General features: G+C 31.2%; 2 protein-coding genes across 2 annotated transcripts in view; one reads left to right on the forward strand and one right to left on the reverse strand.

The window, feature by feature from the left end:
- The window catches only part of HELRODRAFT_192909 (hypothetical protein), a gene marked incomplete at its 5' end in the record, with an annotated part of 10,241 nt that extends 7,509 nt beyond the window's left edge, over positions 1-2,732 (forward strand). Inside the window, 2 exons of the mRNA XM_009025125.1 lie at positions 875-1,085; positions 1,510-2,732. Coding sequence (XP_009023373.1) covers positions 875-1,085; positions 1,510-1,712 — 414 coding nt within the window. The 3' untranslated portion in view covers positions 1,713-2,732. The remainder of the gene's footprint in view (positions 1-874; positions 1,086-1,509) is intronic.
- Positions 2,733-15,701: 12,969 nt separating this feature from the next.
- Positions 15,702-17,199, reverse strand: HELRODRAFT_176879 (hypothetical protein; the record flags this gene model as incomplete). Its single annotated transcript, XM_009025126.1, has 4 exons — positions 15,702-15,818; positions 15,986-16,207; positions 16,869-16,872; positions 17,096-17,199. 4 exons carry the CDS (start codon positions 17,197-17,199, stop codon positions 15,702-15,704), a joined length of 447 nt encoding a protein of 148 aa, XP_009023374.1.
- Positions 17,200-18,022: the final 823 nt, after the last annotated feature.

Below are 18,022 nucleotides of genomic sequence, written 5' to 3' on the forward strand. Positions count from 1 at the left end.
ACACACACACACACACACACACACACACACACAAACACACACACATATACATACACACACATACACATGCATATATCACAAACGCATACTCTTGCAAACAGACATACACAAACATACTTGTTCACACACACACATCGCTCCCTCAACACTCATCGCACACACATACACACAGATATCTGCACGAACACACACACACACAGATATTTACAAACGCGCACACACACCACACAATGATATTTACACACACATACATCTATGTATGATTTTCGTCATTCAATTCACTCTGATGACATGTCGAAGAATCGCTCTCTCTCTCTTTCTCTCTCTTTCTCTCTCTCTCTCTCTTTTTCTCTCTGTTAGTTTTTCTTAGAGTCGATTTATCATCTTCAGAAAATAATGGAATGAAAAATAAGAATACTTGATTAAATAGCGTATTATTATAAATCAATATATGTATTAAGCACTAGTATGGATGTTTTATTCGTTTTCTTTCTCTTTCTCTCTCTCATCTCTCTCTCTTTCTCTCTCTCTTTACCTCTCTCTCTCTTTCTCTGACGTTTTTATCACGTGTGAATTTTCAACTTTTAAAACATACACCCTTATAAGTATGTGCGTGAAATTGTATTATAAAATGTGTTTCAAATGGCAGACGCATGTATACCGTATGTAATATTTGGAATATCTAAACAGCTCATATTTTTAAATAACAATTTTCAAAGTTTAAAATTAAATTTTCATTGTTTTTTTTTTTTTTATAAAATTTAATACTTTTTGAAAAATCCATATTTTAAAAACGTTCGTATATTTTTGTTTTAAACTTTCACAAAACAAATTTAAATCACACCACACTAAAATAACAAACCATTCCTTACAGATGCCACCCGTAACTTCGCTGGCTGTCACAATATCTTTGCTCTGGACAATCCTGATGGCTACCCTACCCCAGCTCTCTATGGCTCTTACCTGCTACGAATGTTCAACGGATACCCTAGCGACTGGGTGCGGAGCTAATTTCGATAAGAATGCCGCCGGTATGATCAAATGTGTTGGGAACTATTGCTCTTCTGTTACCTACTACAAAAACGGTTAGGTCCTACTTGCTCTTTTGTAATGCCATAACATGGTTTAGTGAAACGCTGCGGGACATAACGCCATGCCACGCCTCGCCACAACACGCCTCGCCACAACACGCCAAACAACACGCCAAACAACACAACATATCGTAAAATAGTATGAAAACGATTGGTAAATAAAAATCTTTGAAAATATAAAATAAAATGCTTAATTGATTTTATAAATGTAAAAAAAATTCCTTGCCATCGTTGAATTGGTGTTGATGTTTGTCAGTTGAGCGATTTTGCTGGGAACGTTTTTTTTATTTTCTATTTGGTCATTAAATGAAAATTTCTTGACTTAAACTACAAGTCATTAATTATAAATTGTAAATCTCAAAATACAAATCATTGTATAATACAGAACAAAACTGTTAAACTCAATCACCATACACAGGCCAAGTCAGCGATGTATATAGACAGTGCGTCGCAGAGCTGAATCCGAAAGGCTGCATAAAGTCGAACACAGGGGACTCTACGTACGATCTCCAATGTGTTTGTGAAACTGACTACTGCAACCATTCAAGCCAGTTCACGTGTTCTCTAGTGTTTCTTCTTTCAATGCTGGCTCTTACTATGTCTGCTCTGCGGCTCATGTAGATTGTGTCATGCAATCCATGTAGATCGTGTGAGAGTGCCTGACAGTATGTTTGTATGTGCGTGACGTCTAATGATTTTCCGATAAACATGTTTATACGGACTTCTTTTTTTTATGATCTTTTATGTTTATAGTTTCGGTTTTTATGTTTATTTATTAGATATAGCTTGATGTTAAGTAAAATGATGAATAGAATTTTAAATGAATTTGAAAGGACTTTTTGGATGTTTTGATTATCGAGAAAATGATTTTTAAAGTTCGATAATTGGCAAGTGCTGGTGTGAATGTTTGAATAAGATTAATGTAGTTTTCAGGTATTTTAAATTTAATGCGGCCTATTACAAATTATTTTTACATGTCTATGAAAATTATTTTTATTTGCTAATGTTTAATACTGATCGCAATATTTTCAATTATATTATGTACAGTATCATGACATTCTACATGATATCATTATATGATATCATGAGATTTAATAGGATATCGAGATATTTTACATGGTGCCACAATCCTATATGATATAGCTATATCATATTTTTTACATTATAATGACTTACTTTATATGATATCATCCGTATTATCATGTTACCATATTATAGATAATATAGTGATATGTCATATATGATACAGATATGATTATGGATAGATTTCAGTCTGGTTTAATCTCCAAACATTTTATAACGCAATGCATTTATTATTTATTTTATAGGTAGTTTGGCTAACGCTTTCGTCGCCAATCAGAGTTTTTCATTGTTAGTACTATAATGTTTTTTGGTTAGTTCTTGGTAAAATTAGTTCAATTTAAAAAAAAATAAAGAAACAGTGTTTATTATTTAAACTTATTTTTAGATAATTGCTTATTGCTAAATTATTATTTATTAATAAAACAAAAATGTTTAATGAAAATTTTTTATAACTCACAGGCGCTGTGCATTATTTTAATTTATTCAAAATTATTTAGGTGAAAATTTGGTTCATATTCATAAACGTTTTGGTTGTTTTAGAATTAAAATGTTTTTTTTATAAAATATTTATATTAAATTCATTTTTGAAAAAGATAGAAAACCAATGTATATATCTTAATAAAAGAAACATCAAACGAAAAACAATAAAAAGTGACCCCTTAACACTAAAGCCGCTACAAACCTTGCCTAAATTATCTCGTTCTCAACTCAGAAAGTAGGTTCAAGCAAAAATGTCTGGTGATAGAACGGTGTTAAATTGGTCCAAAAAAAAACTTAGTCTATCATCATCTAATTATTTCTTGAACCGTGTTATAAGACACGTGCCATTAATACCATTAACTTGTTTCTTCCCGATCTAATTCTCTAGTCTGGTTAACAGCAATGTTTTTTTTTTGTTATATATCTCTTTATTTTATTTCTTGACGTTTTCAATAATTTTTTCCAAAAACTACTAGATTTTATTTTTTATGTTTATGTAATGTCTTACAATTTTATCAAAGTTTAAATCACCAGGCAACTCTATATAACCACGCAACTCTATGTAACTCTACATAACCACTCAAACTACTACAATCAATAAAATACCTGATTCTATGACTGTGCTTTAAAAGTTTGCAAGTTTGAAATTTTTTATCAATTTCTTAATAACTTAAATACATGTTTTATTAGAGTTATATCTTAAATTATCTCACAAAAACGTAATGAAATTGACTTCTATTAACCATTATAAGTATCAGCAAGCCAATTTGAAATCTGTAATAAAATAATATTTTCTATAAGCTAAAAATTGATTTTATTTATTTTTTACTATACTCATGACGTATTTTTATTTAATGGCAACTCTATTATTAGCAAAGCACCGAATGAATCACTGAAAATCGCAACAAAATTTAGCGAATGTATGATTAATGTCAATAAAAAGCCTCCTACAACTTTTCAGTTAGGCGCTCAGCACTATTATTTCAAATTATTTGTGAATGGCTTCGCTTTTTCAATCGTCATTGTATGGAAAATAATTCTTCTAGAGCCGAACTAAACCTCATAAAATTTTTCGCAACAATAATATTTTGTCACGAGTTTGTTCGTAAATTATTACTACTAATAATAGTTTCAAATTATGACTACAATAATAATAATAATAATAATAATAATAAATAATAGATATAAATTATTAATTAATAATATTATCATTAATAGTTACACGATTTAAAATTATTTTTAAATGTTAGAATCGTGCTGAAGTTGCTTGGCGAATTGGTATATAAAGAGGAATCTTCAACGCTAACTTATTACAATTCAAACATTAGCATAAAGAGTTAGATACTATTAGATACTGTCAACTCTACTACTACTACTACTACTACTGCTGCTGCTGCTGCTGCTGCTGCTGCTGCTGCTACTACTACTACTTCTAGATCTGTTATAGTAGGTATCGTCATTTCAATCATGTTCGTCTTTGTAACTGCTTCGTTGGTCCTCCTGTTGAACCTTTATACGTCAGAGTCTATTAATTGTAAGTTTTGCCAATGTTGATTTTTATTTAAATTTGTTAAAGATTATTTACAAGTTTACTTATTGATAACTGTGTCTAGTCATATGTTTTACTGAAATTAATAAGTTCGAAGTCGATAGATATGTCGTTGAGTAATTATCTTGAATGAAAATATTATTGGAAAAGAAAATTCTCATAAATATCGTGAATTTTTAACACAATTTCACACGTTCACAAACAACATTTTTTTCCAATTTGCAGCACCAGTCTTGCCAATTTGCCCAAAGCTGCAAGTGAAATGCTTGAAACCATGTGAACTAGATCTCGACGAAGCTGGATGTCCGATTTGTGTCTGTCCAAGAGATTGCAGAGTTAGTTTCACTTTTTTAGAAGTAGTAGTAGTAGTACTAATAGTAGTAGAAGCAGTAATAGTAGTTGTAGTAGTAGCAGCAGCAGTAGCGGTACTAGCAATTGTTGTAGTAATAGTAGGAATGAGAAAAAAGTGATTGGAATGAACTTTTGTTTCTAACACAGACGATACCTTGTGCTCCAGATCATGTTTGCAAGAACGTGTGTAATGTTACTGGTTGTTCGGACTATCAATGCGTTCCTAGCAAGTTTAATTTTTAATTTTTGTAGATTATTCGCAAATGTTGAATTTTAGATTTTGTTTGTTTGAAGAGAGAATTTTTTTTTAATTTTTAACTTTGTTCTGTATCTATGCAAGCATTTTTTCGTTTTTCTACTACTTAATATTTTTATGAAAGATATTTTTAGTCAATTTTTTGTGAAAACCCACAATCCAATTTCCAATAATTATTATTATATGGTAAAAACTATGGTTATTATTAAAATCTAACCAATCAGTTTTTCAAATTGAATAAAAACAAATAGATCTAATATATCGACCTACAATAATTTAACTGATCTTTTTCAAAATTTTACTTTTAGAAAATAAACGGTAAAATAAAACTAAAAAAAATTATTGAAATAATTTTTTTTTTTATGAAGAGTGTAGTCCTATCAGCTGTGTGAATGAATGTGCTAGTGGGTACTGGACAGACGCCAATGGTTGTCTAACTTGTAAATGCAACAACGCTTGCGAGGTTACCTCAATTTTTTGTGAATAGATTTTTAGTTAATGGTTTGAAAAAATTGATTTTTTTTTGTTAACCACGGATTTACTATTTGAAATGAGTCAACTTTAAGAAATATTTTTCACAACCAAGTCCAGCCTTTATTTTTATCGATCACCTCACTAAGTCATCCTCTAGTCTATCAATTTGCCGTTACTTCATTTTATATTCCATCGTCAATTACTTTTCTTTTATTTCTCTTATTATTATTATTTATTTTAGTCTAACATATTTTATTTTTCATGTTTCATCATTTCTCTTCCTCACTTTTTGTATTTATTTTCTTATTTGTTTAATTTTGTTCTACTGCCTCGCATGTTGTTACAGTTTCTGCGTCTGTCAGATCCTGATTTTAAAGAATAATAATAATAAAAAAGAAATGTTTAAGTAACGTATACATGAAGATATAATTTGTAACACTATATAGGAACTGAGATTTCTAAATATTTTTTTACAAATAAGTTTTAAACCTTTGCGTCCTTTATGTTAACTGTGGGAACATTGTTTCAGAATGAGAACGTTCAATGCAAACCGGGCACAACATGTGTTCCAAGAAACGCTTCCAACCCACTAGCTGGTTACGACTGCCTTTCTCCAATTATGCCCAAGTTGTGTGAGTTTATAAAAAAATGTTGTTCTCTGTGATGAACTTTGTTTAAAACTTTTTATGATTTTGTTATCTAAGTTTCAATAATTTGAACCTCATTTCACAGTTTGCGGGTAGGTACTGTCGTAAATTGTATTTTCAAATGAAATTGAAGAACGCAATTTGTGTGTTTAAAACATATGAAACTTTCAAATGACTATTCTAAGATAGCTTACTAATCAATAATGTTATCAATAACATAACTTTTATTTTCATATTTAAAGTTTTTAAGGAAAAGCGAAATTATGACACAAACGGATGACAGATTTAATAATATTATTTCGATATCTACCAATATAATATTTACAATTTTAAAATATATTAATTATAATAATAAAAATAATTACTATTTTTATTTAACAAAAAGGCTGCCCAAAACCAACTATACCAAAGATTTTTAACATTCCTCAAAACTATTGCCAAAAATGTTCGCTGAATTGTTTCACAATGAAATGTGCCAAGGGTACACTCTGCTGTCCGGATTGGTTTGGCTGTTACAGTTGCATGAAGCCAGTGCTTTGCTAGTTTAAGAATGTTTGAAGGATCTAAATGAAGACGATTTTATGTTTGATTTGCTTATTTTCATTTTATTTCTATCAAATATTTAATTTGTTATCTATAATTTCAGTATAATTTTGAAATTTTAAATACCAATCATATTTAAAATTGCATGTTTTCATTTTGTTCACTTCATTTACCATTTAATTATTCAGAAGTTTGACTGTTTAGGACTTTGTAACTCGTGAAAAACTGTGTATTTTTGTTTGTTTACTGCTTTCTATTTTAGTTAATTGTTTGAAAAACTTCTCGAAAAGTTAAAAAAATTAGTTGATTTCTTTGTGTATTTATTTTGATTAGGTTTTTTGCTATCATATGTTTAAAATCTGTTAGCTTACTTGCCATATTTTACAGACTTTCAATGTATATTGATTTACATCTATTAGATTTTAGCTGAGAATAAAAATTTCCTCATGGTACATTTAAAGTTGTTTTAACCAGCAAGCGTCGCCAAAAATGAACAAAGAATGAACAAACGAACGAACGAACGAACAAACGAATTAAACATTTAATAACATCGTGATATTTTCAAGAACCGATTGAAGATTCTTTTTTTCCCAAATGAATGCAATATAGAGATGGCTTCGGAATATAACTTCAATACCATAAAATTTGATCTGAGACTGCTCCAGATTTAATTCTCATTTTAAAAATTTTCTCAAGAACTATCAAAAAACTTTCATAGCTGGCATTTCGAGGAGGTTAACTTACACTTGGCTGGCTGGAGTAGATAATTTTGGCCGGTACTTTTCTGCTACATTAGTACAATCTGTTCAAAATATATTTTTTATCTTCATTCCAGTAAATTTCTTCAAAAGCAATTAAAAAAACTTTGTTAGAAAATTTTTAATTAAAAAATTCTACATTAGCTGTTTGCTTAAACGTTTTTTTTCTAAATAAATAATTTTGTTTGTTGAACAAGCACTTAGACTAAAAAGAAGAAGCTAAAGTTTAATATTTGGATTTTTGAAAAAAATAATGTTGTTTCTTTCCAAACATTCCTACATTTACATTTTGCTTTTTTTCTTTTTCTGCAGACTCCTCTATTAAAAAATTTTCATAATTCCGCATTAATGGGGTTTGAACCTTGTTTTCCTAAGATTTCTAACATGCTTCACGGTTAATATATTTAATTAAATTTTAAAAAGAAAAACATAAAGTGACATAAGTTTTTGTTTTTTGTGTGCGCGAGTTACAAACAAATAAAAAGCTATAAAATTTTCTTTGAAAACGGCGTAAGGTCCTTTGCCAACATCTACATCGATCACAAGGTGGGAGAATTTGAGTGTGTGCATATGTACGTGAGTGTATTAGTCGCTTTTAAATGCTGCTATTTTGGAGTCCTTATAAGTTTCCAAGAATGTTTCAGACCTGAGATAGATATCCATGTTTCAAATCTTCATTCATACATGACATGATATCCTTCTTTCAAATTTTCATATAAGTTAAAACGGTTCTTTTATTTTTTTTTCTAAATTAACCGATTAACAACATAATACTTACTCATTTAATCTACAACCATTCGTTTGTTGTACAGAATTGTTTATGTTAATGTTTCAATGTTAATAGCGAAAGTTTGTGGACGTTCTAACATTTAAAATATTACGATGAAACCAAATATTAATATCGATTTTGACAATTTTCAAACTGTCTCAAAGTCTCGATAACAAGTTTATGAAATGTCGTTGGGGAGATTCGAACACAAGCGATCTTTGTTGCACCGATAAGCCGAATAAAATTGTAACATTCGTGAGATCGGCACTGGACTGTGTAGCCGAATGCAGTCGGTACGATGGGATTAATTTTTCATTTGAAAATTCAACAACCACCACCTTTCCACAACCATTATTTTACCCAAATTTAACCTACAATATCACCGAAACAAATGGGTATAGCGTGCAACTACACAGTATCAAGTTTACAACGAACCAGCTCCCGAATTTTCCTAATTTGATTGTAAAGTCAGCAGTTGGATCGTGCTACGGTTTCAATTTCTATTTCAAAAAGGCTTCGAAAGAATGTCACTTGTTTGAAGTGAAAGATGCTTACAACTTGAGTAGTAGTGCAAACTGTTCCTTTTATCAGGTTGTGTTAATGGAATGTAGATTAAAGTTTATTTTTAAAAAATAAAATTATTTTTTTTTAGTTTTGTTTATAATTCTATTGCAAGTTTTTCTTTTTTTCCATAATGAATGAACTATAGGTAATCAAAAATGAAAATAACATTGTTTGATTTCAGAAATTCAGCTTAAGAAATCCAACATGTTTCAGTAAAAGTTTTTATAATTTTTTCTACAAAATTTCATATGAAATCTTTCGTGTGTTTACCATAGATGTACTATTGAATTTTGTTTTTTTGTTTTTATTATTTTTTAAAACCTTTTTATGAACAATCCCAATCATAATAGTTTACTTTATTTCTTCATTAGTTTCCTCTCAACACCATTTTTATTTCAATTATCACTAAATTCTCTCAACAAATTTTCAGAAAAACCACTCTTTTCGCATTGAAACCCGGCTAAGATCAAGCGCCTTAACCATAGCACAATCTCGCCGCCCAAAAGCCCAAGCCATCCCATAACGTCAATTTAATTTTATGTTAATTTTTTCAAGTTTTTTTTTCATTTTTGTCACAATTTTTATCTTCAAAAGTTCCTACAGATTGCAACGATGTGGGCAGTCTAACTAGCAATATCGAGAGTGGAGTATACTGGATCCAAAAAAATTCTTACGTTTATCCTGTTTAACTGTTATTTTGAGGACGTCAATAATAGATACTTGGTTAGTGAGTGATTTCATACACAGAGCTAAAATTAACATTTGTGTTAGTAGCACTTTGTAGGTTCATTTAAAATATCATTTTATTGCTTTCTACAAGTTCAATGATTATTTTTCATATAAAAATTAAAACTACTTAATAAAAACTTACCCAAAATAAACAAACTTTCAGCCGCTGATTAAACTCTTGATAGATGAATTGTAAAGACTGATAGGTTTCATAATAATCAGTCAATTCACATTTTTACACACAAAAAATTAAACTATAATATAATTTTATAATATTCGAAATAATTATTTTTGGAATGTAGCAATTAACTTTTCACAGGTGTTTCAAAGACGGTTCGATGGATCAGTTGATTTCTACAGGACCTGGTACGACTACGGGTATGGATTTGGAGACCTATTGGGCGAATTTTGGATGGGTCGGTGTACATTATGCCAGCATTTTAAAATAAAACCTATTTTATTTAATTCTTGCTTTCTTCCACATAATCATACTAAAAATATGATAATTGGTAATAAGATAATGACTTTGGTAATCTTTCACTTCGCTATATATCATTCAAATTTCTAAATCTGAAAGGAAACCGTTTTGTGAGTCAACACACATCTGGAAAAAAGAATCACACGTTGAAAGTGATGGCGGTGGCTTTCGATATGAAGAGAGCCTATGCTTATTTGTACGGTTTTGTGCTGGGCGGCAGTGCCAGCAATTATATGGTCAGGTATTCTTCATGTGGGGGAAATTATTGTGAGTTAACCATGCTTACCATTATTTTCCTAACTTTATAATAATGTCCTGAATGTTTATGACTTTTAAAGAGAACAGTGGTAAAAAGTTGTTCAATTTGGTATTGAAGATGTTTTCGCAATCGCCCTAGTTTATGATTCTCTAAAGCAATTCTTTATTTATAACGAAATTTCTTGAATATGTTCTCGTTAAACGTTTAAGAAACTTAAAAAAAAATCAACACCATCATTGTCATAATCTTTATTATTGCCCCTATTATCATTATTCCCATTTCAATATCGTCATCAGTATAATCATTCGCTAATTATATTTCCATCGCAGCCTTCTGCCTCATTTCGAACAATCAGAGTTTCACAACATGGGACATGCCTCATTTCGAACAATCAGAGTTTCACAACATGGGACATGGATAACGATCCTTCTCCCAATAATAATGCTATGCTGTTTCACGGTAAAAGTTATTTGTATTGTCATGTTTTAGATTTATTTTATTAATCTCGATTCAAAACAGAAATAAGCATAAAACAATATTTAGATTTATTAAAAAAGTTATTAATGGTTTGTAATTATTTAAAATGACTTCAACTAAATAAAAACTAGATATATTATTCTAGGCTATTTTGTCATTGAATTTAAAAGCATGTATACACGAATTTTAGGCAAAATTTTTTATTGGCTTCAAGCGTTCATATATTAGTAGTCAACCAACGTACTATAGCTTTATTTACAACCCAATTCAATAATTTTTAAAGTAACTTTTGTTATATGGCACACACTACTTCGACAGATGCTTAACTGCTCACGTGATATTAGGCTAGTAACATTTAGATCCTATCCTTTGTGCCACAAAGGCTGTAACATCACACACAAATTTGAATGTAACATGGCTGTAACATCACACACAAATTTGAAGGCGTTATGATAACTTTTAATTTTGGACAAATTTGAATCGAACCGGGCCAATGAGTAATAACAACAACAACAACGTAAAAGACAACACTCTTACTCCATAAGCTACTTAAGTAAACCTTTCTAATAGATTTCTGCATCTTCCACATAGGTGCCTGGTGGTTCGCCTCTGACATCAGCTGCAATATGAATGGACGTTATTATCCAGGCGGCACACATGCGGAGTTCGGAGAAGGTGTTGATCGGCAGTCTTTCAAAGGATTCTATCAGTCTATAAAAATGACGTGGATGATGATTAAGAAGGAGGGATGATGATGGTAGTGATTGTGATGATAATGTTGGTGATGATGGTGATTGTGATGGTGGTAGTGATTGCGATGGTGGTGGTGATGATGGTTATTGTGATGATGATGATGGTGGTAGTGATTGTAATGGTGATGATGGTGGTGATTATGATGGTGGAATGATAAAGATATCGCAGTTGATGATGATGATTTTGATGGCGATGATGATAAGTTAGAACGATAAAAGTGATAATGAATTGTAATTTCTCGTTTAGACGTTGAAAGCCGACTTCTGGATGAACTCTTTTTCAGTTTGAGGTGTTTTTTTTAAATCATTAGCAACTAGTGACTTAAAAATTTGTAATTATTTTACAAAAAAGTATGGCTTTCAAATTAAAAATAATTTTCTCTTTCAACTTGTTTTGTTTGTTAATTATTGAAGTTTGTTAGTTATTGAATGAATCGATCGATAAATAGTTCGTTCGTGACTGTCTAAAACAAAATCCATCGAACAATCTTGAATTGATTAGATGCGTAGAAAACAAATTCTCCCTAGTTTAGAGATTGGACCACGGTTTGTAAGCTCGACTATACTTACTGCGTTATTTTTCAAGCCATTCTTGAATTTTTTTCTTTCCCCAACCCACCTTATTTGCCGATATTGTTAAAAACGTTCCTATTCATTTACGCATTATTGTGCATGCTTGTCGGTGCAAATCATTTCTATTCTTTGTAGTCTCTTATGCCAAAGGAATTCCCATTCAAAATGAATGAACGGATTGCCGAATAGTTTTAAAAACAATATCTTTTAGTTTAAAAATCAAAGCTAAGAATTGTACCTGAGCGCGTGTGTTGAGAAAAAAATAGAAAACATAAGTAAATAAAATAAATAAATAAGTAAATAAATATATAAATATATATTAGAAATATAACGAAATAATACAGAAATAATATATATATAAAGTTGATGTTACAAAATTATTTTCATTTGAAACGCAATCAAAATGAATGTTTTAGGATGGTAAAAAATCTCCCCCTCTGTCAGTTACTCGTTCTCGACATATTTGAGCAACTGCAGTCTTTTTCTGTGAATCCGCCAACACCTTCTTCCAATCTACGTCCGAATGCTTCCAACGCCACTGCCTGCTATCAAAAGTTGCAACCAAATAAGAAAGTTTTTGATCCTTTACTGGAATCCTATAATGAAACAAAAATCATCACATCTTGTGCAATTGAACAGCCAACGACAACAATAAACCTGGCCGACCTACAGCCAATCCAAAAGACTACGGATGAAATAACATCTGCTGTACATCTGTGCGCTTTTGCATGTCGAGCCAACTTGACAACTCAACAGGCATGCCAGGGGTTCAATGTTAGTATATTTCAGGAGTGTGCAAACTGTTTAGGTATTGGCCGGTTCTTTTCACTCAAGAGCGGGGATGCACCTTTTTCGCGGTTACTATTGTTGAAGAAGTTCATTCAAGTTTCATTGAAAAAGCTACAAAATTTCAATTAATTCTGTCATGAATTTGTGAATTAGTTACCAATAATACAAAAACAAATTTGATGTTTTTTTTTTGAAGCTGAAGCCTGTAAAGAACACGAGCCTATCTCTCGTGCCAACCTATCCTGATAGGAAACTTCTTTATGAACCATGCTGGTTTTGTTTATAATGAAATTTACAATTTTTGAAAATTTTTTGCAATTAATAAACAAAAAGATATTTATTAAATTAGTTTTTAATGTAATTAATTTTGAATTTCCACGCCGTTGCTATTCCTCTGATTGACCGAAAAGCCAATGGCGCTCCAATTCTTACGTTTCTGATGCAAATGAACACGGATCCGTATGCGACAGCATTCAATAAGAGCTGGCAATAATTCAAATTTGGTTTTTCAGTTTCAAGTGGCAAGCCGATTGAAGGAGACTGCGGTGAACAATCGTTGGATGCCTATTGGTTGGGCAACGTGTTGTTACACCAGCTTACATTTGGATACGACTGCGGTCTGCACGTGTATTGCAACGTCAACAAATGTTAGCGAGTCATTGGCTGAACATTTCTGTTCATTTGTCTGGTTGTATAATTTAAAGATGTTTCTGTTTTTTGTATGAGTCGCAAGATTTGTGTCTATATATTGTCATTCCATTTTATTTGATAATTTCTATTATAAAATCTCAATATTAATCATCGTTAACAATATTATTTAAAAGAAAAAAATTATTATTTACTATCTGAAAGAACTCCAGTACTCCTATTACGGTCGTTTTGTAATAAATTCAGAGAGTGACAACTACCGAATAAACATCATCCAGTACTTCTCGGGCAACGTCACTCCAGCCGACAGCATGACCACGAAAAGTTCCATGCAGTTCAACACCTACGACCATGACAAGGATTATGACAATGTTCATAACTGTGCTATACTCTATAAAGCCGGTGAGTCTGTCGACTCAGTGTCGGTTATTGTATACTAACTAAATATATTATTCTTCAATTTTCAAAAATAAGATGGTGGTATGACTCTTTCAAGGGGGACCTTGGTGTTTGTGGGTATGCCAACATGAACTCCTACTACCCCTACTTTTTAAGCTACGTTGGTAACCAAAAATTGAGGAACTCCTACATGAACTCCTACTACCCCTACTTTCTAAGCTACGTTGGTAACCAAAAATATCCCCTCTCTAGCTCTCAAATGTGGCTCCAGTGCCAACAAAAATGAACAACACCATTGCCGACCATGTTCGTATGAGCCTACATACTTGAGACTACTACTTTATTAATTATTTCTATGTTGAGAGTTGACGTAACCTTCAAATTGTCATATGAATTTTATTTCACTTTCGGATTGAAACTGAGATGAGATAATTTTTCAATTTTTTTTTCTTGAGATATTTGTGTTTTATTATACAGAAATGTTACGTTTTATTCATATTTAGTTTAAAGAACAAGAAAAATTTATAAAATGGTTATTATTTTATTATTGAAAAACATCTAAAAGAATATGTTGACAAAAAAAAATTCACTGAAAAACTCATTGTCGGGTCGTCATAAACGCCGTCGTCTTCATCATCTTATCACTTTAATTTTTAATGAAAATAATCATAAATATCGTCAGACACATGCAATAACCAGTTCCAAAGATAACATCAGCAACGCTATCTTAAAAACAATCGTTTTAAGAATTATAATTGAATGTAACCAAAATCACGAAAATCATCATATTTTTCATCATCATATTAGTACTTTATAAACATCATTGTCATCATTCTCATCATCATTCTTATCAGTAAACTCAACATCATGATCGAATAATTATCATAAATAACAGCTTATTGTGGTCAACTTATTAAGAACATTGTTAGAACATTTATTAAAGGTTAAAAATAAATTTTGATCTTGAAATGTCGGTAAACACGTTCGAGAACATCACACGCATACACATACAAACACGCACACGCACAAACACAAACAAATCATCAGACCACCAGACTAAATGAACATTGATGCAGCTAGCAGACTGACTGCAAAAAAAGAAGGAGGTCACCCCCGCGCGCCCACACACACAAACACACACACACACATACACACACACATACACACACACACACACACACACACACTACACATGTGTATAACATTGATGAGTTGTTAAGAACACCAAATTTGTAAAAGAAGTAAAGAGTATGTTTAGAATATAAAAATTACTCTAATTTCAAATAGATGAATAAATAGAAATATTATTTTCCAAATTACCCATATTATAGAAGGCACTTGTAAAAAATTTCAATTAGATAATTTTCTAACACAACCTCTAAAGTATTAAACCGATAAAGTTTTAAAACGGCTGTTCGTCATAGGAAAGAACCCACACATAATTTCTACACTTCTATTACAATTGATTAGCATATGATCTAAAAAGTTTAAATATATGTCAATCTAATGAATGAATGTTACTAGGCTCCGTGTAAATTTTCTCATTTACACCAATAGTGGGTAACGTTAAGTATGTTGCCATTATTAAGATAGGGATTGGTTGAGATGTAACATTGAAGGCCTGTAGAAGCAGCGCTGTTGAAGTCAAAGCCATACTGACATTGGGTATTAGAAAATGTAGGATTTAAGCAGGCAGCCCTGCAATCATCAACTGTTGAAGCTGACGCTACCAAAATTCCATTAATTGTATTGCTATTGTTAGTCATCGTGTTATTCGTACAGACTCCGACGGCTAAGAAGATAAAATTTATCAACATAAATGTTTAAAGAAAATTGAAATCAGTATAAATAAAACTCAGTTAGGTTAAAAAATTTTATTATTAATTTTATTTTTAATTATAAATTTATATTATATTATAATTCAATAAACATATCAAATTAATAAATATAGCGAGAAAATCCTATAGTATTAATAGCAGGGCTGTTTAGGGCTATGAATGTGGGATCGCCGAGTTATGTGTAACCCAATCAATCACTCAACAGCCACTTGCTGTGGGCTGAAGATTCCGGCAGAACAATTGCATGTTATTATAAAGAAGTCAGGTACGTGTGACGGAATATCGCAAATCGTATCAGTAAAGAGAAGCCCCTTCATATGCGTCAGTAGTCAGAAATTGTTTGTAGATCAATTGAATTTATCAAAAGTGGACAATAATATTAATTAAAACACAATTGAAAATGTTAAAAAATATGTTGTGGAATAATAATATCGACAGACAGAAAATGATTCAATTGACATATGTATTTCTTATCAACCTGAGCAAACATAGTGAGCAACTCCAGAAACAACATTGGTCGGCGTATCTGAAGATGTGAACGTATAACATTGTGCTCCAGCAGTATTAGCAGGAATCCATTCAATGGCTTTACATTCTGGGGTACTGGAACACTTTGCTTGGCACTCAGATAATGACAACACGTTGACAGAAGTTCCTCCAACCATTTGACGGTCATTATAAAGAGTCCAGGTGCATCGTCCTTGACAATGAAGCAAATGATATGGAAAACAAAAGGCATTCAGTTTATTGAAAAAAGTTGATGGTTTTGTTCAAAATGAAACTTGTCGACCAACTGCACTAAGTTGAAGTTAGCTGTTCTCGCAAAAAGTAATTTCTTTGTAACTCTTATGTGATGTGGTAAACTACCTTCAAAATTATTAAAACCTACGTTAATAAACTTTCGCAAGTTTTTTTGCAAACTTTCAAAGTGGCTACTGAAATATTTATCCATTTTATGGAGGTGAACAATGCAAAACACGTTTTACATCGTTGTTAGTTCAAACTAGCAGGGTTAGTTGAAACCCATTCAATGGCTTTATAATTTGAAACGCATCTTGCTTGGCATTCAGCTAATGAGCCCACACCGCTTTGAGCAATATTTTTTAAAATTTTATTTCCAATGATAAGTTTCCACGTACAGCCACCTAATTTCATCAATGAAACAGCTTCAGGATTTTTAAATCTAATTCATTCGAACACTAAAATCTTTTCATTGAAATACCTTAAGTATAAAATTTATAAACTTTTTGTGGCATTGAATTAAAAGTGTACGTGTGGTATATGACTATTTCCAAATTCAAGATTATTAGTCATTAACTTTTTTGTAGAGTGTGATGGTTTAATGCTTAATGCCAATTTACCTGACTGTGTTGTTATAATTTTTTACTCGTAAAATAAAATTTTGTGAAAACCTTAAAAAAATATATTTAAAGCATTATAACGCAATGAACATTTGAAAGTTAACGAACCATTGTTATTGGAATCTGTAAATAAAATAAATTACGTTAGAGTTTTGTAAAAAAAAGTAATATTCTAAAAACATTATTTCATACACGAAAATGTACAAGTTACGTAGAAGCATACAAACTTTGACAAATGTAATGGGTGAGTCCAGTTGTACTGGAAGTTGGGACTGTTGAAACGTTGAACGTGTAACATAGAGAGGTACTGGTGAATTCGATGGCCCGACATCCAGGTGTGGCGAGGCAGTTGGATTGACAAGCAGAAAGTGTGTTGATTGATGATTGCAGATTCCCATCAAACAACTGAAGGTTTGGATACGGTGTCCAGTTGCAACTTACTACAAGTTATCGAAAGGTTTATTTTCAATTCGGCATAAAAAAATGGAAACTTTTATTTAAAAAAATCTTTGAAACAATAAAATGGACAAACAATCTTTAATCTGGCAAAAGTGAGGTAGTGGAAAAGCCTGTGAAACCAATTAATAAACATACAAAAAGTATCAGGTAGGAAATATTTTAACGAACGAACAGTGAATTTAAAATTGCAGAAATGGAGTGAGTAGAGCTGACTGAAGGATTGTTTTGGAATCTAAACGTGGAGGGTTGTAGATAATCCACAAAATAACCAAACAACAACTTGTAGTTGGCTTGAAACTTTCACAGCACTTGAAGGGTATTATAAAGAGACCAAGTAAATGTGAATAAATATTGGGAATCGTGTCAGTGAAAAAACATATAGAGTGGCTCTACTCAGAAAATGAGAGTCAAAATAATTTAAAAGAAGATAAAAATTGGACAGAAAGAACATAAGAAAAAAAGATTAACCATGTTTAACATGCGTAAATTTCATTATGCCTCAACTTAGTTTATAGTCAAAACGAACATTGGACAAAAAAGAAAATTTTTTTTTAAATTAAAAAATTAAAATATTTGCAATTCTGAAATGAAATGTTTACGCGTAAGATAATTTTGAAGAGTAAAAAGAACCTGGAGAAGATGTAACAGCAGAAGAACCTGCAATAAGGAAAAAAATATTTGTATAAAAACAGTAA

The sequence above is a fragment of the Helobdella robusta genome (genome assembly GCF_000326865.2).
Source record: "Helobdella robusta unplaced genomic scaffold HELROscaffold_40, whole genome shotgun sequence".
NCBI classification, from domain to species: domain Eukaryota; kingdom Metazoa; phylum Annelida; class Clitellata; order Rhynchobdellida; family Glossiphoniidae; genus Helobdella; species Helobdella robusta.